Source organism: Eptesicus fuscus, chromosome 6, assembly GCF_027574615.1.
Source record: "Eptesicus fuscus isolate TK198812 chromosome 6, DD_ASM_mEF_20220401, whole genome shotgun sequence".
NCBI lineage: Eukaryota > Metazoa > Chordata > Mammalia > Chiroptera > Vespertilionidae > Eptesicus > Eptesicus fuscus.
Window position 1 is genome coordinate 12,737,427 of NC_072478.1, and position 16,022 is coordinate 12,753,448.

General features: G+C 57.4%; 1 protein-coding gene across 2 annotated transcripts in view; it reads left to right on the forward strand.

The window, feature by feature from the left end:
- The window catches only part of LOXL2 (lysyl oxidase like 2), a 100,579-nt gene extending 85,631 nt beyond the window's left edge, over positions 1-14,948 (forward strand). For both annotated transcript variants that reach the window (XM_008151472.3, XM_028160608.2), the window contains exons 9-14: positions 1,178-1,340; positions 3,048-3,291; positions 9,151-9,266; positions 10,334-10,470; positions 13,348-13,459; positions 14,189-14,948. In XM_008151472.3, the coding sequence (XP_008149694.2) occupies positions 1,178-1,340; positions 3,048-3,291; positions 9,151-9,266; positions 10,334-10,470; positions 13,348-13,459; positions 14,189-14,268 (852 nt within the window). In that variant the 3' untranslated portion in view covers positions 14,269-14,948. The remainder of the gene's footprint in view (positions 1-1,177; positions 1,341-3,047; positions 3,292-9,150; positions 9,267-10,333; positions 10,471-13,347; positions 13,460-14,188) is intronic.
- The last annotated feature ends 1,074 nt before the right edge of the window (positions 14,949-16,022 follow it).

Below are 16,022 nucleotides of genomic sequence, written 5' to 3' on the forward strand. Positions count from 1 at the left end.
AAGAGGCTGGGGTGGGGCAGGAGACAGAAAGCTGGGAATCTTCCCAGCCGGGCTCCCAACAGCCACCTTTCCAGGCCTCACTTTTCCTCCTGTGACTTGGAATGGACAGTCCCAGGTCCACAGGACCCCGGCTCTACTTTCCTTAAGCTTCTCACAGAGCAGGGAAATGGCTGGAGCACCCCGCCCCCCGCTTTGCTAGCCCTGACTCCAGCTCCCTGCCAGGTGGCCCTGCTTGGGAAGAGGGATTCTGAGGGCGAGACCTGGAAGAAGCCTGGCAGCCGTGCTGAGCCTGACGGCCGGCCAGGTCCAGGAAGGCAGTGAGTCCGGAGCAGGGCTGCCCCGTGGCCTCTGGCGCTGCTGCCCACACCCTCTGGGAGCTGGCTTCCTGGGCAGCACAGCGTCTCCGCTAATACTGCCTGTGACAAGCCAGGGCGCTCTGTTTCTCTCAGGGAGTAGGAAACGGTGCTCATTACACATAGTGGCTGTCTGGCTATTTTTGTTCCTTATCAGCCCATTCCTAAGCCATCTGGGCCTCAGCTGGGGTTGGGCATTGGGCCTGCACCTCGTATCTGTCACTGATTACAAGTCCTGTCCCTTCTCGAGGCCCCAGTTTTCTATCTAGAGGATGAGGGATGTACAGCCAGGTTCTCTATATGTATGGATAGCAAACTAACCACTGTCATATGTGAATACATTTCTTCTCTCCTGCCCGTTCTGATCAATTGGTACTGTCTTCCTGGGGCACTGTGTTGAGAAGGATTCTGAGATCGCAGTCAGACTCAGAGGCGAGTGCCGTGATTGATTAGTAATGTCTGCCCTGGGCTCAGGATAAGTCAGTGGCAGCATGAGTTGCAGGTGCCGGCCATTCCTGACACACACAGCACTGAACAGTTGTTTGACCAAAGCTACTTTAGCAATGCTCTCCAGAGGGGGGAGGGAGAAAGGGGAGTGTGACAGACTCCAATTCTCATGGTTAGAAAACCTGAATTCTCACTCACTCTGCCACAACAAACTGCATGGCTTGGGTAAGTGCTTCTTGGTGTAGTGCCTCAGTTATCTCCATCTGGCAAATGGGATCATAAAGCGTTGAGACTTTTGTGAGGCTGAGCGATGATAGAATATGAGAAAGTGACCATTCCAGGTGACATACTGGCCATTTCTTTTGTTGATTCCCCAGGAGACCTGGTATTGGCAGGAAAACATCAATGCCAACAAAGTGGTCATGAGCGGAGTGAAGTGCTCGGGAACGGAGCTGTCCCTGGCGCACTGTCGCCAGGATGAGGACGTGGCCTGCCCCCAGGGCGGGATACAATATGGGGCTGGAGTCGCCTGCTCAGAAAGTGAGTTCCTGGGGGTCGGATCCACCCTCCCTGCCAGGCTCCAGGGAAGGACCAGAGTCTCAATGGTTACTCCTTGCAAGGCTCTGGGCCCTCTGTCATTGGCTGAGCAAAAAAGGAACAAAGAGGTTAATACTTGTTACGTGGGAAAGTGGGGGCAAAAGGGACTCCCCCAACCCCACCCACAGAACCTTGCTTGATGGCGGGGTGGGTTAGGGTTAGGGAGTAACCAGGGTGTCTGGGGGCCTTGGGTTCGAATCTCAGGGCCACTGTAGACTCTTTAAGCAACCTTGGGCAAATTATGTGGCTGAGAACTCCTTGCTCTTAGCAGGAGGATGGTTCTGAGGTTAGCGAAGCATGAAGCCCATGCTAGGTGCCCGGCGCACACCACTTCCTTTCTTCCTTCCGCCCTCCTCTGTAGGTCATTTTCTGTTGCGCAGCCTGGAGGTGATTTTGCTTCCTGGCGACGCCCTGGGCATTCTAGAAAGACTGAAAATATAGAAGGGGAAGCCCTGCCAGGATTCAGAGTGACCGAGGGTGTGAAGTCTCCCTTCCGTGCTGAGAGAGAGGACCAGAGGATGGCCTTCGGGCGTGTCATCTCCTGATCCCCAAACTCCACTCTCCCCACCCCCGGGCCTTGTAAAACCACTCCCTCGTGAACCAGGGAGGCAGGAGAGGCCCGAGATCTGAGACCAGACCCCGCCTGCCACTTACTGCTGATCTTGGCAAAGTTAGTTAACCACTATGATCTACAGTTGTTTTTTGCTAGAAACTGAAAATTAAACGTGACAACGAATATATGCCGGTGCTTGATAAAAAAATGATGCACTGTCATTTACCATCACGGAGAACGAGGGAGAAGATGAAACCTTGAGCTCAGTCAGTTCAGTTCTCTCATCAACCCCTGTAAGACTCACTCAGCGTTTCCTCAGCCTGGTGAAGGCAGGACGCTGGATGCCAGCGCTGGCTTCTTTGGGCAGACATCCCAAGCTATTGCATCCTGTCTGAGCGGAGAGCCTGAGATCATCGCCCTTACAGTCCCCTGGGGGAATACATCCAAGCAGCGAGAAGCGGTCTCGCCGCTGTCATGGCTTATTAATTCATTTATATTTGTAATACACCTCCCCCCTCCACCCCCCAAAAAAAAGAACATTTAGATAATAAACCTAAATAAAACTCAAGGTAGCATAAAATAAAAGCAGATGAAAGAAAAGTAGATATTGGCAAAAAGACTAAATCTACATACAGCATTACACAGGTTGGAAAACAGATCTGTATCACTCCCAGAAGCATCGGACCCACGTATTAGAGGGTTCTTTTTGGGTAGAGAGAACATTGTTATTGTTTGTCATCATCCTTATTATTATTTGCTTTCCATTATGGGAAATCTCAAGCTACTCGTAAGTAGAGAGAGTGATATAACGAAACTAATGGACCCATTAAGGATTGCACAATTTCCAACGTTTTGCCCATCAGCACTGATACCGGCCGAGGCGTCCAACAGGACACTCAGGGAAGGGGAAGAGGAATGTGGGCTGGTGTTCCTCAAGGAAGGTCACCTTGAGAGAGGGAGACCGCCGGTCAGTTCCAGAAGGTGGTGCTAGGCAGGGACGGGGGTTCGTCTCAGTTCAGGAATCAAAAGTCAAAAACTTGGGAAGGGGGGAAGGGTCTCGTCGGGTGTTGCTTGAGCACAGTGTCTGCCCTCCGCAGCCGCCCCTGACCTGGTCCTCAATGCGGAGATTGTCCAGCAGACCACCTACCTGGAGGACCGGCCCATGTTCATACTCCAGTGCGCCATGGAGGAGAACTGCCTCTCGGCCTCGGCTGCCCAGACCAACCCCACCACGGGCCACCGGCGGCTGCTGCGCTTTTCCTCCCAGATCCACAACAACGGCCAGTCCGACTTCCGGCCCAAGAACGGCCGCCATGCGTGGATCTGGCATGACTGCCACAGGTGAGGCCTCCCTTCCGTCTGCAAGGCCCAGATGGGACTGAGAATCACAGGGTCCCAGAGAGAGACCTCACAGTCCAGGGGGCCGGTTTTCCTAAGCTGGAGGGAGTCGGTCTGCCCCCTGGCCTGCCATTCTCCACTCCCAGTTGCCCTGGCCCACCTCCCCTTCCCGGAGCCTCCCATGCCCCTAACACTAGGAAAGAGACTTTGTTTTGAGTACCCCTTACCCCTCCATGGGCCTGTCAACAGTGTTCAAGTGTGTCCACAGGAGGTGAGTCCTCTACAGGGTGCTTGGGGGTCTGCAATGATTGGACTCTAGGTTCATTTAGAAATATATTTTAAACACCAGTATGTGTTTTAAATATTTCTAGGGAGATCGTGGGTTTGGAGATAAGCCTTCTAGCCCCAGGAGTCCAGAGACCTGGTCTCTCAACCCCGCTGTGCCTCTAACAAGCTGTGTGATGTCAGGACATCTGGGCCACATCACCCAGGACCTCTGCTGTCCCTTCCAGGCCCAGTCTGTGGGTCTGATCCCAGGGCTATAAATCCTGGACAGGAGCAGAGTGAAATCCTGGAGCCAGCTCTAGCTGGAGCCAACAGAAGCCACCTCATTCATCCCCTGCATTTTCCTTTCTTTTCCTTTGCCTTGATTCTTACTCTAATTCAGAGCCTGCTGCCCCTGCTTGTGCGCGTTTTCCTGCTCAGACCTGGCTGGGCAGGTAGAGGGAACAGAAGGAGCACACTTTTGAAAGGAAGGGAGGCAGGCCCAGGCGTGGGTCCAGTGCGTGCCCGTCTCTCTCCTCAGAACCCCATCTACACAGCAGAGCTTTGGCACGTGGTCCCCGCTTCTCACTGAGGCCATGGGCTGGCGTGGCGTGTCTGCCGTCACTGCTACACCCCGGGGCTCGGTGCATTCGAATCTAATTTAATAGGATCGCCACGCGCTTGTGTGCACACCACAGTCTGAGACCCGGTCTAACTCATCTCCAGGCGTCCTTCCTGCCCTATAATGTGGTGATCACTGTTAGGGACCCCCTCTAAGTGCCCGGCACGGGGTACCCTCATTTTCAGGGGTAAGGACATGGAGGCTCTGTGTTGGGGTGACACAAGTTACTGGGCAGAGAACCCAACTCGGGCTTGTCTGACCACAATGTGTGTGCTCTTTCTGTCCCCTCTGCCGACCCTTCATCAGAAATCTGTCTGCTTTATCACGGGACATCTGATGCCCTAGTCACATTCGAATCAGCTTGGGGATAGAGTTGCTCAACTCATTCCGAAAGAAAGGACTAGGGCAGAACGCAGGGTTGCCGGTTTTCCTGTATGATGACTGTCCCCGTGTTCTGAAGGTTGTCATCAGCCAAAGAACTTGTGCTTTCCATACAGAAGCAGGTCGGTGCAGGGTGGAAGGCAAAGGGTAAAATGAGAGTCATGACCGCATTGGTGCCTGATTTCCGTGGGGAACACGTGGAGGAGGCCTGGGCCGGCGGGCGGACGCCGCCTGTGCGTCTATAAGTGGAAGATAATTGCATCTCTGCCCCACACATGACGGTCCACCCAGACATTACATGGCCGAGTGTCTGTGCGACATATGCTGGCTCTCCTCCGAGAAAGCACAAGGGGACATCCCGGAAGCGCTGCTCCGATCGCCCGCCCGCTCCCCCCTCCCCCCGCTTTTCCGGGGGTCTGTCACTTCCCTGCTTACACATGTTCCAGTAAATGGCTTGGGAGGCTGGCGGGGAAAAACATGTGGCTAAGCATGTGTCCCTTCAGACCTCCCCTGCTGGTCTAGAACCTGCTGGTCTAGAACTGAGAACCTGTGGCCATAGGATCCGGGGAGCGTGAGAGCCCGCCCAGCCCCCAGAGCTCTGGGGACTCTGCAGGCTCTGCGGGGGGCCTTTTTCTACAGGACTCCTGGCCCCAGACCTTTATGGGGTCCCTTTGGGAGTCTGATGAAGGCTAGCTTTTCATCCACTCAAAAAAATTATTTTTTTCTAGAATATTTAACATCCTGGCTCAGCAGATCTACAGATACTCTGAGCCCATCTCTGGATCCAAAGTTGAGAACCCTGGTTCAAATTAGTGCAAATGAGGAAAACCATCGCTCCCAGTTGAATTGGTCCTACAATGAGAAACAGGACCGTGTTCTTTGAAAGCCCCACAGAGGTTGACCCTGCAGCAGTCTCCTCGCCAGCCAGACAGAGGACGCTGCGCTGCGTCATGCTCTCTCATATGCATGGCCCCTGGTTGATGATCTTGAAGAGGCCCCCTCCCGCCTCTTGCGCCCTCAGGGAGAGGGGCCAAACCTCCTCTCTAACCGGACACAGCTTTACAGGGGCCAGATCCAGCTGGGCACCAGGACACAGAGCTGTCTCGGGGCTGCCCTCCACCGTGGGGAAGCCCAGGAGAGCTGCCGGGAGCTGGAGAGGCAGGAAGGCAGACATCCCTCCGAGGGGCCAGCCCTCGAGTCAGGGGTGGCTTTGCTGTAAAGGGGAGACTTTTGTGTGTTTTTGTTTGTTTTCTAAATATATTTTTATTGATTTCAGAGAGAGAGAGAGAGAGAGAGTGAGAGAGAGAAACATCAATGATGAGAGTGAATCATTGATCGGCTGCCTCTTGCATGCCCCCACCGGGGTTAGAGCCCGCAACCCGGGCATGTGCCCTTGACCAGAATCGAACCTGGGACCCTTCAGTCCGCAGCCCAACGCTCTATCCACTGAGCCAAACCGGCTAAGGCAAGGGGAGACTTTTGTTTGCCCCACCTGCCTCCCCCATGTGTGGAGCAGCCCCCATGTTGGGTCAAAGCCCCAGAGATGTGATGTGGCCTCAGCGAGCTAAGTTCAGGCCCTCAGCACATCTGTGGGGTTTTGTTCTGGCTGGGGGGCTGCCCAGCATGTCGGGAAGGCAGGATGGAGTGAGCGGAGGGGTACCTGTCCATGTGGCAGCACCTCCTGAGACTGGAACACACCCTGAAATGGGGACAGGAGCCAGGACTGTCCATTCTGGGGCACAGGGGGCAGGTGGCTGGTGTGGGAAAGGATGGAGAGTGAAAATTGCTCCTCTATGCACTGATCTCTGGGTGAAACTTCTATTTGAGTCCCCAGGGACCTAGGATAACAAAGAATATGCCCAAGCCTCCCACCTTTCTCTGGTCCAATTTTTTAAAAATATATGTGTGTGTTTTGCCCTAGTCGGTTTGGCTCAGTGGATAGAGCGTCGGCCTGCAGAGCAAAGGGTCCTGGGTTCAATTCCAGTCAAGGGCATGTACCTCAGTTGCAGACTCCTCCCCAGCCTGGGCCCTGGTAGGGGCATGTGCAGGAGGCAACCAATCAATGTGTTTATCTCATATTGATATTTCTCTCTGTCTTTCCCTCTCTTTGCCACTCTCTCTAAAAATCAATGGGAAAATATCCTCGGGTGAGGATTAAAATATATATATGTTTTTATTGATTTCAGAGAGAGGGATAGAAGAGAATCATTTGATTGGCTGCCTCCTGCATGGCCCACACTGAGGATCGAGCCCCAAACCCAGGCATGTGCCCTGACCAAGAATCAAACTGTGACCTCCTGGTTCATAGGTCGATGCTCAACCACTGAGCCACACCAGCCAGGCATCTGGTCCAGTTTTGTCTGGCATGGAGGAAGCATCCATCACCTCCTTCCTCCGTGAGCATCGTGTCCTCAAACACAGGGCTCGAGTCTTTCGGCAGAAGGCCATCCTTCCTTTATCCAGCTTATAATGGCCTCCATCAAGGGTCACATTATTCTGACTCCTTAGTGTTCTGGTCTTCTTTCCAAGCAAAGTTTTCCTATCTTTACCCCGCCTCTCAGGCATCCAAAGTTTAGGGTACCTCAACCTGGGGAGAGGAGGTATATACCCTCCTTACCAGGATGCACCTTCCCACCTTCTGGGGTGGGGCATGCAGAGGTGATGGGGTGGGGTGCCCTGGGGTGCCCTGGGCCGTCCAGCCAGCCAGCTGGGAGGGAGACATGGCCCAGGGGTGGTGTCCACATGCTGGAGAGGCAAGGCAGAGCGGCTCCAGACTGCAGCGAGCTACAGCTGGGAGGCTCAAACCAGCTGTTCCATTCCCGGGGTTCATGGGGGGAAACTGAAGAGCTGGGGAAGACTTAAATCAAGTGTGCAGAGGCAGGGGGAGCGGGAGGCGGCCAGCCTCACAACAGTGTGTCTGTGGTCTCCGTCTGAGTTTTGTTTAGACAACGGAACATAAACCTATTTCTCCTCCGTCTTGCAGCTGGTAAACAGGGTAACAGAAGCTGTTCTCAGAGAGATGCAGACATGTTTTAGGCAATGAGTCAGACCTCGGGCCTCATCTTGCCCCTCCAGGGAGCCAAAGGAGACTTTCAGAGTCATCGCTCAGCTGCCACAACATGTGTCCTTGTGAATGTGCCAGTGGCCCTGGCTCGGCTTCGTTTACCCAGAAACATGAGTGACCTGGGAAAAGCCCAGCGTAGGAACTTATGACACTATTTCCAGCAAAAGCAAACACAGGAGGAAGAGGAAAAGAACCTCTAATTTCCTCTCTGCAAAGCTACCCTTCTAACCCCCCTCCTCCTTCGGTCCTCTGCTGCACCGGTTCCAGCGGAGGGAGCCTGAGGCCGGCCAGGGCAGCTGGGGCGGGAGAAGCTGCCATGGGCCTGGGAATGACCGCAGGAACGGTAGCAGGGGTGGTCATAGTAAAAATACTCCTCCTCTTACTTACTAAGGGGGAGGCTAGCAGTAAGGAGAGAGTGGGCAGGTACTGAGTACCCCTGTCACAGCCGAGGGTTAGGCGTTTCTGCAAGGTCTCCTGCCGGATCCTATCCTGCTCCTGAGGCGGGGTCATGTTACCGTTCTCTCTTCCCAAGGAGACAGCTCTGGCCACGCGTAGGCCACGCAAGTGCTTCTGCTCCCGTGCGTCGGCGCCTTGTCCATTTCCCCCGTCCCCCAGATGTCCCCTGTGAGAGGGAGGCGAGCGTGTTCGGTAGTTGCAGACTGTGACACACGTTGCCGCTCAGGACGGCCGGGCCAGCCAGCGCCTGCAGCCACGTTTCCCCTCGTGCGCTCTGCACCGAATGCATCACTTTCCAGGAATCTGCATCTGTTCTCAATTCCTCCCCTCCCATCCCCGCCCGGCGAGAAGGGGCGCTGTATGTAAACAGGGAGCCGGCTGCACAGCAACCCCTCCTCTGCTTCGCTCCCTCCACAGCCGTCTGGCCCCTCGTGGGCATTTGCTCCGTGCAGGGAGCACAGACTTCCTGCTGCTCACTTCCAGCTGTGGCCGACCACCCTGCACCCTGCTCCCGCTCCTGCCAGCCTGTCCCCAGGACACGTTAGGGCCTGCTCCTCTGCCTCTCCCCTACTCCACGGACCCTCCCCCATCCTCTTCTTTCCCTCTCTACCATATTCCCACTTTAAAAAGTTTTCCAAAAACGTCGAACAGTAACTTTTACTAGTCTGTGGGATGGGTACCAAATAGGAATGGGCTGTGAGAGCCACTGGAGTGCTCAGGGGGCGGGGAGGGGGGTGTTAGAGGCACTCAGAACAGATATCTTAGTTTATTGGGCTTATTGTATGCCAGGCCCTGTGCATCCATTCATCTCACTAATTCCAGCATCCCATGCATTCCATTCATTGTTATTCCCATTTAGCGGATGAGAGAACTGAGGCCCAGGAGCTGCTGCCTCACTCTGGACCCCACGTAAACACCCTGGTACCACCTTATACCGTCACCCCTCCTCTCCCACGGCCACCCCTTTGGACCACGCTACTCAAGGTGTCCCCACAAGCAAATCGCCAGCCAGGCAGTTGCTAGCAGGCGGCAGTTGCCCCCCAAACTGATTCCCTGGCCCTGTCTCCCACCCTAGGCACTACCACAGCATGGAAGTGTTCACCCACTACGATCTCTTGAACCTCAATGGCACCAAGGTGGCAGAGGGCCACAAGGCCAGCTTCTGCTTGGAGGACACAGAATGTGAAGGAGGTATCTTTGTGGGGGTGCTGGGGGGCTGCAGAGGGACGCCATGCCCTAACGGCCATGCCCACCCAGCCCAGCGCCCAGGTGTGATGCTGGACTCTGGCCACTGCTGACTCCCCACGTGACCTTTCTCTGTGGGGGCTTCCAGGCTATGCTCGGGGTTGGGGTGTGGGCAAGGCCTGACTATAAAGGCACCGGGATCCCCCAGAGTTATGCTGATGGGCACTGGTCAGGCTCTAACCCTTGGACCAGAGACAGAGTCCCCTCCCACTCTGGCTGCCACAGCCATTCTCCCTGTGTCCCAATACCAAGTGCCCCTGCCCCACAGGCTCTTACCCTTCAAGTTCAAGTTCAAATGAGCCCGTCTGCAACTCCCAGACTCTCAGCTCCCCCAGGCAGAGGCAGCAACCTGCTCACACTGCTGGGAGGCCACCCACCGGGACTGTGGGCACACCTGCCATCCCGGCATGCCTGGGGCTCTTCAAGGGGAGACACGGGATTCTTCTCGGCACACCCAGTGCACGGGGTAGTGCCCGACGTGGCAGCTTCTCGATAGATGTGGCTGCCACTGATGCGCCATGAGACCACACAAGTGGGTTTTGAGCACCTACTGTGTGCCATATGAGCCGCTGGCCCAGTAAGGGCCAGACAGACAAACTGGACCTGAGCCCAAATTCAAGTGCTGATTGTCCAGACAGGGACAAGATGCCCCCACATGAAGCTAAACATTAAATGTCAGGGCTTTTCCTGCCAAGCATGTGCTTCATTCCCAGGCTAGTGGTTCCTCAGAAAGGCCAAGGTGGGCCACAGTGGCCAGGGAAGGCTTCGTGGAGGAGGGGGACCCTGGCTGGGATGTGGATAGAAAATTGGGTAAGGGGATTCTATTGAAAGGAGAGAGGATCAGACACCACACAATGGGGTGGCATGCTGAGCCCTGATGAAGCTGAGGGTGGGGCCTGGGGATGTCACGCACCCAGCCAGGCTGTTTGGGGTCCTGTGGGGAGGGGGTGGCACAGAGGGCTGAGGCACCACGTGTGCATGGTGACTGGGGTTCCCTCGGCACCTGCCTGCAGACATCCAGAAGAATTACGAGTGTGCCAACTTTGGCGAGCAGGGCATCACCATGGGCTGCTGGGACGTGTACCGCCATGACATCGACTGCCAGTGGGTGGACATCACCGACGTGCCGCCTGGAGAGTACCTGTTTCAGGTGAGGGCGTCGGAAGGCGCCTGGGCCCCTGCTCATGGAAGGAAGGGTCTTTTGCCCAGGGAGGGGAAGGCAGCCTCCTTCCCGTTGGTGCCCAAACAAAACACAAATACATGGAGGCCAGGCTGTCTAAAGTGCCGGAGTCCTGCGCCCAGAGGCCTGTGCGCTCAGTCCGGGACCCTGAGTATGTGAGGCAGGCAGGCTGGGGCAGGGCGGGGGGCGGGAGGTGGCCTGCAGACCTGAGACAGTGGCACTCACTTCACTTAACATCTGGTGCTTTCAAATCAAAATGCATCTGCAGCCAGATGTCCTCAGGCCGGGAATCTGTCCCGCAGACGCTAAGGCCACAGCCCCGTTTGCTCCCTTCGGAGCTGCACTCTCACCTCCCCGGGCTTCTCCCGGCGTCCTCCCCCTGCCTTGGTCTGTGCTGTCAAGGCTGGAAGCAGTCACAGAAAAAGGCGGTTGTAGCAGGAGCATGTCTGGCACTAGAGACAACCTGTCCAGTGACTGGGCACTTGCCAGGGCTCCCAGGTACTCAGTCTGGGGGGAAGGCCAGCCCTGGGGAGGAACCACGGAGGCTAGGCCCCCCACCTTCCTGCAAAGGGCTTTATGCTCCAGCCAGGGCCCTGACCGGTGGAGAGACAAGCCCCGCCCCGGTCTCCCCTCCTGGTGCACAGGTGCACTTGTGCCTGCACAGGCTTCCTCACACCCTCTCCTTTCCCCCACCCGTCTTGCTTTCCAGCTTGCCCCATGGGTGGCAAAGTAGGTGACCAGAAATGTGTCATTGTGCCTTGAAAGCGTTCCCCAGGGGGCACTCAGCCAGCCCAGGGCCCGGCCCACAGTCCCCGCCCGATGGCAGCCCTGGGATGAACCGACACCTGCAGAGAAGTAACCACAGAGGGGCTTTAGAGTCTCCCTGGGCAATTGCAGAGGCTAGAAATCAGACAGCCAAGCCCTTTTCCACCCACAAGCCCAAAACCGCAGACTTGGAGAGGCCCCGCCAAAGGGCAGAGCTCTGTGTTTTAAAAACGGAACCTCTGTGTCTGTGCACGTACGCCGGGGAGGGCGGCTTGCGTTTGAGGTTTGCTGTCACTTGGCTGGGCGAGTGCGTATCATCATCGTGCATTCTGTCCTGACGAGTGCCCTCTGTGTAATGACTGGCCCAGCGGAGACCGACGGCAGGCACTGTCTCGTGTCATCATCAGGGATGGCCATCACTGTTGCTCATCGACAGCCAGGCAAACCCAGCTCACATCTACGCTATATTCTGCGTTCTCGACCCCTGAACTATACAATCCACAAATGAATGCACTGTGGGCACGTCAATGCCTCTGATGAATGGAGAAGAATATTTCCCTTGGCGTAGACACAAAGCTTCAGTAGTGTAGCCCTCCCCATTCCCACGTGGATCCCCATGCAGACATCAGAAACGCTGCATGTGGCGCGGGTAGGGGCGGGGGTGGGGGCAAGCAGGCCCGAGGCTGAGGTGGCCCCATGGGTGACAAGGTTCCTGGAGGCCTTGCTCTAGCTGCCTTCTCACCATTCCTGGATTCACAGCAGATCTTTTATCTAATAAACTAAAGCCCCGTCCCACAGGCCCTCTCCAGGTTTGGAATCGTAGAATGAGAATCCAATGGGATTGTGGAGACCACACATTTCAGTCCCCACCCCAAGTGGGTCAAGCTGTGCATCATTTTCGTGCCCTACCTGCTGCCCTCATAGCTACACTGTGGGGTGGGCTCCCTGGGGGCGCAGCTATCTGTGGGCAAGGAGCTGCACAGGCCTCGGTGGGCGGGGCTTGTTTGCCCCGTGCTGTGAGCCATGTGTGGCTGGGGGCGGGGGACAGGGGCAGCTAGGTTGCTGGGTAGAGAAGAGATCAAAGAAAAGTAAGGCCATCCCAGAGCGGGACGTTTACGGCCTTAGCAGAGAAGACAGTGTCCAAGTGGGACACGGCCCAGGGCAGGTCTGGCAAGAGGGCCCGATGCGGGGCCCCAGGTGGTCGGCACCTCTGGGAGGCCCAGCCAGCCCACTAAAGGGTCATTCATGCCCAAGCCCTCCTGGCCCCAAACCTAGAAACTGTTCCTTAACTGGCAGATGCCGCGCCCCCATCCCCACAGACCCAGGGAAGCACTGTCCCCTCAGCCACTGGGCATGGCAGGGCCCTCAAGGGAAAACTTGTCATGTATCCCCCATACCTCACCCCCAGCCCGGTGCAGCTCTGGTCTATTCTCCCCTCCCCCGTCCCTTTCTCCTCTGGGTTCCCCATTCCATCTCCCTTTCCTGTCCCTTTTCTGTCCCTCACAGAAACCCTCTCTACATGATGGCCCTCCCTATTCCTGCCCCTTGGGGCTATGCCCTTTAGCTGGGGTGATCCAGAGAAGGGGTGCAAGGGGGTCCAGTCTTCACCACAGCCCAGACAGCAGGAGGGACAGTTGGGTGACACCGCCAGCAGCAGCCTCCGGTCTCCAATGCACAGGGCGGCCCTTCTCCCACCTCCCACAGCGCCTGTCCTTGCCCCTCCCCTGTCTCAGCACGTCCTGCCCCCTTCTGTTCCTCAACAGCCTGTTCTGTGCCCGCCCCAGGCCCCGACTCCTGCCTCTCCCCCGCTCAGGCCTCCCAGGGCACCCGGGAGAGGGAGACCCCTTTCGGAGGCTGCTTTAGGCGGGCTGCGTGTGTCACACTGAGGGGCAGGGACATCTCACGCCTCCAGGACTTGCCCGCCGCCTGCCTGACCTGCTCTGGCCAGTCCTGCGCTGGCTCCTCAGCACCGCCACGCTCCCTCTCCCAAGGCCACCGGCTCTGGAGGCAGCGCCGGCCTCAGCAGGGCCCTGGGCTGGGGGGCAGGGGGCTGAGGCAGGACTCCGACCAACTCTCCCCCAGGTTGTCATTAACCCCAACTACGAGGTGGCGGAGTCTGACTACACCAACAACATCATGAAGTGCAGGACCCGCTACGACGGCCACCGCATCTGGATGTACAACTGCCACATAGGTGAGGCCCCTGGACAGCCCCCCCACCCCGGGGGGGACCCCCCAGGCCTGCCAGGTCCCCCCACCCCCGCCCCCCATGGCACAGGCAAGAGCGTCCCTGCTTCCTCTAGGAGCCAGAGCAGCCCCCTCATCTGGGTGCAGAGCTCGGGATGCAGCCGCCTCCCCCTCCACGCAGGGGACACACGGATGGCCTGGCTGCGGGTTGGGCTTCACACCAGCCTGGCCAAGGGGGCGGTACAGAACCACGGGCCAGCACAGACCCCGCAGCTATTTAGGGGCGGGCGCTGAGGCCACACCTCATCGTGCACGTGCCCTCAAACATGGGGGCGTCAGCAGTTGGTGGCTCTGTGCATCATTTTCTTGCCCGGAACTAGACACTAGTGAACCAACGTGGCCTTCGTCGCCAGAAAAGAAACTTTCCTTGCGTTACACAACCTGGGGCACGGGAGGGAGGGAGGCCGGGCGTTCTGCAGGAAGGGGTGGTCCTCGCTCGGGGTGAGGGCAGCCTGAGCCCACGGCGTCCATTCATACCCCTTCGCTCCACTCCCAGAGCACCTGGCGGTGCCTGGTCCTACGTGCTGCCCGGTGGTGGCACGGAGAGGTGCCCGGCAGGCCCCCCGGTGGAGGGTGGTGGCTCCAGGGCCCACGGCCGGCGGCTGACCATTTCATCCAGGGCCAGGGCTGCGCGTCTGATTTGCTAAACTCCGTCTCTCTGATGCCCACCCCTCAGGTGGTTCCTTCAGTGAAGAGACGGAAAAAAAGTTTGAACACTTCAGTGGACTCATAAATAACCAGCTCTCCACGCGGTAAGGCCGCTGCGGGCCGCTCCCGCCTGCGGGCTGCAGCTCCTCTTCCCGCTGCTGTCTGCCCGACGGATGCCGCCCTCCCCTCGCCCGCCCGCCCGCCCGCCCGCCATCTGGACACTGCGGCCACGGTCACAGCCACGCTCAGGAGGAAGGGGTGCTCCTGACTTGCTGGGGTGCTGCAGAGCCCAGCAGCCTCCGGGAGTGAGCTTGTCCGCAGGCCGCGGGGCAGCGCACCAGCCGTCCTGTCCGGGACCCCCGGCCGTCATCGCGTCCCACCCAAACCGCAGCCCCCCGAGCCTGACACCACCCTGCTCAGCTGACCACTGATAACATCGGGCCCTTTCTCCTCGGGTGCCACTTTGGCGATGCCAGCTTACAACCTGAGGGGGTCAGGCTGGCTCGTTTCTCCTCCTCTGAGGTGGTTTCCAGCCAACTTGAATGTCTAGCGCTCTCTTCCCACTACACCGCCTCTCCTCCCCCCCGTCTGTCCACGTATAAAATAAGCTGCCCCATGTTTTCTGAGACGTGAGCTCAGAGTTGGTGCTTCTCCCCGCACCCCCTGCGTCCTATTTCCAAGACATCTTCATCATCATATTATATTTTCATGGACTTTGAAACACAAAGTAGTGGTATTTAATACTGGCGATCTAGGCCTTTGAAAATATAGCTCAAAGGAAAACCCGCCCACCTGTGTGGCTCACGTTTGTCGTTGCGAGGCTGCGGGTCACTGTTAACGGTGCTACAACCAGGGTCCCGGGTGACGAGGACACTCACCGAACACCGTGTCATCACGGACACTTACACATACTTGAAACTTGGAATAAAACGTTGATGACGAGCGTCTGTGTTTCATTTGGACCGCTGCCCCGCCCCCGAGCAGCAGAGCTCCTGTCCAGGCGGCCGGAAGGGAGCCTTGTACCCTCGGGTCCACTCCCGCAGAGCTGGGGTCTGCTGTGGCTGCAGGGGGCCCCCTTCCACACACCCCCAAAGGAGCGACGCCTGCCCCTTGAGAGCGGCCTAAGGAGGTCACAAAAACACGAGTCACAACCTCTCTTGAGCTCTTGTTTTTTTGCCCAAATTTGTCAGGGGACACGCAGTTGTGTTAGGACCAGAAGGGACATCTAGCCTCGACACGGGCTCCATCCAAACCAGAAAACTGCTCGGGGGCCTGTCCCCACAGAGATGTCCTGGCATCTGCTCTTGTGGGGAGGCAAACGCGGTGGCCACTTCAGATTTCACCACTGGGCCTTGTTCACGTTTGTTTCTGCATGGAGCCCTTTGGGAGCCCGTACGGACAGGGAACACGGACCAGTCCAGGGGGGGCCAGCAGCACCGCCATAGCCACAGCCACCCTCACTCCCCAAAGCAGGTTAGGACACCCAGCTCATGAGGGGACACCGCACAGGTGACACACATCGGGTGCAATCAGCTCCCCAAGCTGGGCAGGTTCTGCGCAGAGATGCCCCCAGGCCCAGCGGAGCCCCTCCCGGCAGTCTCGTGAGTGACCATGTCTTCAGAGCCCCCAGGTCTAGAATGGGAGGCAAACAGCACCCTCTAGTGTCCCACAGCAGACCACATTTTGAAGCAATCGCATAACTTGTTCTTAATTCTCACCCTGAGGGTATTTTTTCCAAGGAGAGTGGAAGGGAGGGGGGAAGAGAGAAACATCGATTGGTTGCCTCCCACATGCTCCCCGGCCAGGCCAGGGATGGACCCTGCAACCCAGGTAGGTGCCCTTGACCGGGAATCAAACCCATG